At 43.9% G+C, this 5,712-nt stretch overlaps 1 protein-coding gene across 1 annotated transcript in view; it reads left to right on the top strand.

Annotated features, from left to right (window-relative positions):
• Positions 1-5,470, top strand: part of LOC125537007 — a 17,683-nt gene extending 12,213 nt beyond the window's left edge. Inside the window, exons 2-6 of the mRNA XM_048700287.1 lie at positions 1,325-1,928; positions 4,164-4,237; positions 4,328-4,435; positions 4,515-4,633; positions 4,879-5,470. Coding sequence (XP_048556244.1) covers positions 1,325-1,928; positions 4,164-4,237; positions 4,328-4,368 — 719 coding nt within the window. The 3' untranslated portion in view covers positions 4,369-4,435; positions 4,515-4,633; positions 4,879-5,470. The remainder of the gene's footprint in view (positions 1-1,324; positions 1,929-4,163; positions 4,238-4,327; positions 4,436-4,514; positions 4,634-4,878) is intronic.
• The last annotated feature ends 242 nt before the right edge of the window (positions 5,471-5,712 follow it).

Genomic DNA, 5,712 nt, shown 5'->3' with positions numbered 1-5,712 from the left:
AAAGAAATATGTGAATTATCGTTATCTATTATGGAAAATTGTGGCGAATCAATCTGTGGTTGGATGATTAGAGGGACTGTGGTATCCCCAGCCCACTAGGGTTCAAATTCTAGTACTCGCATTTATTCCTGGATTTATTTCAGGATTTCCGGCAAAGTGCATTCAGCGGGAGAAGACGTTCCGTCGACGACGAGGCGCCTACGGTGACTTCGTAAATCTCAAGATGATATGGCGACTCAGTCTTTCGGAGGTGCTCATAGGGGTAGGGTGTGCGTGTGTGCGTTCATAGGGGTGAGTGTATGCGCGTGTATATGAGCGCTTGTGTCTGCACTGATGTTCAAAATTTTTTTATGGAAAATTGTGTTTTTTACATATATACTATTTTGTAGTTGGTTGAATTCTTTTGGGCTTCATTCGAACTTATCTCCGCTCGATTCAGCATCGCGTTTTTGGGTCAACCATCTTTGTTGTCTGCCGAAGTTAGCATGGTGTTATTCGGTTTGCCCCTTGAGCGATACGCTCTTTGTATTTTTTGTGTCCTTATTTTTGAATAATTTTTCTCTCTCATTGCTCTATCCATCTTGAATCTCTCAAAGTTGAGGCAGATGTGAGTGAGAACGACAGAGTGGAGGGAGGGAAGTCGACTTTCATGGTGATTTCAACGTCTAAGTCATTAATTGTTGTGGATTTCAGCTAAAGTGTCTCTATTGAGGTCAAATTTAGCTTACGGTTGTTACCTTCATGTTCGTTTTTAGATCTCATTCGTGTTTATCTCTCCATTATTTCCCCATTCAATCCTTTTTGTGAGTATTTTTTATGGCTTTCCATGCATCTCATAGGTTGGTAGATTGTTGGTATGTTGTTCATCATAGGGATTTGGGGTTCTTCAGTTTCCTTGCAAATTTTTTAGGTTGATTTATAGGTTTTTCCATTCATCTTATCATGCTTCTCTTCCTAGATGTATGCATGGTATTATCATATTGTTTGTGTATGATTCGAGGTTCTTTCGTTTCTTACATTTCCCTTGATTTTCTCCTTTTTTATTAAGCTGGTCATGTATCTCTTGTTAGCATTGAGCCAGACGGTCTTGTTAGGGGCGTCGTGTTCATGGGTTTGTTATGGAGCAAGTGTGAGTGGTTGTAGTACGTAATGCTTTGTTGCACATGCTTTAAGGCACTATCTATCATATTAATAGCTATCTTTATTTCTGCTTTTACCTTCATAGGTTCTATAGTTAGGCTGTTGTATGTAGTTCTCTTCATGTATGTAAGTTCTTAGTTTGTATTCCCTCTGTTTCGAAATAATTGTCGTTGGACAACTCCAGTACAAGTTCAGCCACGTTACGAAATTAACGCACTTTTCCATTTTACCCTCGCGCCGTTCGTCGCTGTCCACTCACTCTTGCTCTCGTCGCCCTCTCTCCCCTTCGCCTCTCTTCTGCCACCACCTCGACCACCTCGCCGGCCACCACCTCACCCAGCTCGCCGGCCACCCACCACATCGGCCAGGAGGCCACCATCTCTCCCCGTCGCCGCCATCTTTCTTCCGCCTCCACTCACACCCGTCGTCCACTCGCACCCCACCCCACATCCGAGGTCAAGCTTTGATGCGCCTACTCTGGATCTGGCGACGGAGGCGGGAGATGGGGAGGAGGCCGTCGCGGTGGTGTGCCTGGACCACGTCCTCAAGCACGCCGGTGGCGCCACGGAGGAGGCCGAGCGCATCCGCCGCTGCCACAACGCCGACGGCGCCATGGAGTACTGGCTCGAGCCGGACGAGCTCGCGGCCCTGCGCCGGGAGGTCGGCGCCGACCCGTACTGGGTGCCGCCAGGGTGGAAGCGCGGAGACCCCGTGTCCGCCGACGGCTACGCGCTCAAGGCAAAGATGCAGGTGGAGGAGCTCAGCAAGGAGCTCGCCGGAGTAAAAAGGTCTCTTTTTTCCCCTTCTCCTGTCATCTTCTCTTGCTCTGCTTGCTTGCTTGGAGCAGTAGACCTTGTAGACATTTGTGCAAGCAGTAGCGGACAGATTTGTGCAAGATTGCTGCTCTTCTCTTCTCTTCTTGTTCTTGGAGCAAGTAGCAGCAGACGGATTTGTGCAAGTAGACTTCAACAAACAGATTGGAGCAGACAGGTTTAGCAGGCAAATTGTTTGGTGCTTGCTTGCTTTAGACAGATTGGTTTAGCACACATTCTTGCATGGCAGACAAACAGGTTGTGCAAAAACACCCCAAAAGCAAGTAGACCTGCTTGCAGTAGCTCTTAGGTGAAATTTGTTTCCTTGGCAAAAAATTCAGTTTACAAAATTTTGCAAATTTTGAATTTTAATTTTGCAGTACTGTTTTGATTGCAGTAGTTTTTCAGTAGCTTGTTAACTTGCTGATGCTTTCTTAATTTTGTTAATTCTGTACAACTTGCTGATGCTTAGTGTTAATTCTTTACAGCTACTCCACTGAACTACAGTACCGAAGTACTGCTTGAACTACTGCAGCATTGCTTCCAATACAACAGTATTGGAGTATTGCTTCCAATTACTGGAGTAGCAAGTGCAGCAGTAGTGTACTGCTCTTGTTTAGTAGTGTAGGAATTTACTGGGTTATTTGTGCTGAATAAATCTTGTGGGTTTTATTCTGTTTGAGAATCCTAAATCTTGCGGGTATCTATGAACCAAATTCAGCACAGTAGTTTAATTGCACTTTCACTATGTTTTACTGGAGTAGTTGTCATATTCAGATATTTTCTTTCATTCTCTTTATTTATACCATGACTTTGTTCAAAGGTGTTGAAAATCAGGTTTAGTCACGGAAGCCATCCAACAGAATGCATATTTCTCCCCTCAAAAACAAAAGGAAAAAAGAATGTATATTCCCTATTGTTTTTTGTGTGGCTAGGGTTGTTTTTGTGTCCACAAAATAAAACAAATGCTATTACCAGCCAGCCAAAAATGGTCAAGATGGTTACCACTGGTAAACAATCACACACTCAAGCTTAGTTGGGTTGAATCCATGGATTTTTTTAAGTGCCAGCTAGTTATTAGCATTGTTGCAAACTGTTCTGTGTAAAGGAGGTGTCCAGTAATTCACACCGAATTTGTACTCCCATGATCAGTGTTACTGTACAGTAATTCACACCGAATTTGTAAGTGCAAATAGTGCTTGTTTTCAGGAGTAGGATGCTGATCAATGGTGCTTGTTTGGAGTAATTGTTTGCTCTGTAGTGCATTTTTGCTGCAACCTAATCTGTGGAGTATCAAGCTAATTGGAAGAAAGCCAATTGCTTGCTCTGTAGGAACTTTTATGTGCTGGAGTATAGGATTTGCTATTTAGCAAGGCTTGAGTAATTTAGTGTAGGAATTTAGTGTTCTTCACTTCTCCTCTACTCACTTCTCTTCTCTTCAGTAAATTAAATTTAGGAGTAGGAATAGTTAATTAACTAAACTACTCTGCACCTTAGAACTACTCCTGTTAATTAACTGAAAAATCTTTTTTAAGTTAATTAACTTAATTTATTTCTGTTAAGAGTAGGAGTAGTTCTTGGAGTAGGAAGAGGAGCAGTGCAAAGAATTCTCTTCTCTTCTCTTACTCTTCTCTTCTCTACTCTTGCTCTCTTCTCTTCGCTTCTCTTCTCTTGGGATTATTATGGATTATGGAGTATCAGAGAGTGATCATACAAATGGAGTAGTAGAAATATACACATACAAATGGAGTATGGAGTAAAAATCATGTTCTGCAGCTAGCTGTTGGTGAAGTGTGATTTTCTCACAATATAAGACATCCGGACTCTATCCTTGGTGGTCGAGCAGCGTTAGCCAACTTTGTCTTGCTGATCTACGGCTGAATAATTATGTTGAAGCTTGCTGCTGTGGTCATGCAACTATTTTCAGGTATGATCTAATGGCTCGTCGGAAAGAAACCTGTCACAAAGAGCCTTTTGGCTTAACCCTCGTTACATGTGGCAATTTGGGTAATACTTTGAAATTTTGAATGTGTCCTGGTTGCAATTTCCTGAACCCATACAGGTGCAGAGTACAATGCTTTTTGGTAGAAAACCATTAATAAAAGAATAGACAAATTGTTATTCTATTCTGTTCTACACAAACAGGGCTAATAGAATGAATTGGCTTATTCACATTTCACATTCATTTTAGCTAATCATTCTGCCATTTAGTGCTCCATTCGACTTACAGAGTGCTGCTTGGCCACAAAGAAAGAGAGATATTAAGCAGACTATGGGTCGAAGAGGTTTTCCCCTTGTCATCCTTTTATTTGTTCAAATTGGCCGCTTAAATAAATTCACGAGTACTAGTCTCTTCTGTCCAAATTTTAATGAAGGTTATGCCCTCGATCTCATTGTGCCGGCAGAACCAGTTTAAGCAGAGAGTCTGAGTCCGAGGAGCTCGCCCGGAGGAAGAAGAGATATTCCAGTTTACAATGGTTCAGGTACCTGTCACGGTCACCACATCTCCCTGTTTCCTAACATTCCAGCTACCGGCCTATTTTGAACGAATTTCTGCTGTAGAGAGTTGGCGGCTCGTGGGATGGCTACTGGGCAATGCTAATATGCTCCACAGTCCCAGTAGCAAATGGAACATGGACGCCTACTGGATGAACAAGTAACATGCCAGTGATGCATTGCAGGTTTTGCAGCATTGGTGTATCAAACTATTGTTCATACTAGTACTCCTGTTCAATAAAGATGTTTCCAAAATTACAGGAAATCCAAAATTTATTCTGTATGCTACTCTAGCAGAAATCCAGCAGAATAATTATAATTACTCTGTGTTCATCCAGCAGAAGAGGGACACACGGAGTAATTATTTTGTCTCTGTGTTCATCCAGCAGAAATCCAAGCAATTCTGATCAAAATCATTGTGCGTATGCAGGAGCAGAAAGGAGCAGCGAGCAGCAGCGGCGGCTGACCTCGAGCTCTCGGTTGGAGTGGAGGGAGACGGCCAGCGAGGGATACGCGGCCAGCGGGGAAGGATTCGGAGCTGCGGCGGAGCAGGCAACCGGTGGGGAAAGGCGGCCGCCGGTGAGGGAGCTCCGGACCGCGGCGAGGGAGCTTTCGATCGCGGCGGGGAAGGGCGACCAGAGGGGATCGGGCTCTCGATTGGAGCGGCGCAGGCAACCGGCGGGGAAGGGCGCCGGAGATGTGGACGACGGAGGAGCCTGGCGAAGGGGAGGAGCGACGGAGGAAGACGACGGCCCGTGCGATTTCAAATCGGTGGGTGGTGGAGGGGCAGTTTGGTAATTTCACTCGTTTTCACCTGGTCGGAAAACCCCTCCAACGACAATTATTTCGGAACGAAGGGAGTACATTGTATTGTTATTTCTTTTGTTTGACATGACTTTTTGGTTCCTGGTACTCATATTTGAGTAGGCTAATGTGCTGGATGAATATGTGTGTATTCACTTGTGTAGTGTTTATTTTTATATGAAATTTTCTATCGGCCCTCGATGAATTATTCTTGAAAATTGTAGCTACTTCTTTGCAGATCCATACTTTAAAGCCTTTAGCCTGTAAATGTACACACGATAATTTTTTTTTCGAAAAGGGGGGGCTCCCCGGCCTCTGCATCAGAACGATGCATACGGCCATCTTATTAAACAAAAAAAGGCAAAAGTGCCAACAAGGTTCCACAGTCTCCAGCTAAACCAAAAGGAAAAAGAGAAATGCAGCTCACACAGAGCTCCAGGCGGTTAGATATACAAACTAG

Source organism: Triticum urartu, chromosome 2, assembly GCF_003073215.2.
Source record: "Triticum urartu cultivar G1812 chromosome 2, Tu2.1, whole genome shotgun sequence".
Lineage (NCBI taxonomy): Eukaryota > Viridiplantae > Streptophyta > Magnoliopsida > Poales > Poaceae > Triticum > Triticum urartu.
The sequence above is the reverse complement of the archived record's forward strand: the minus strand, read 5'-3'. Positions and strand labels throughout refer to the sequence as shown.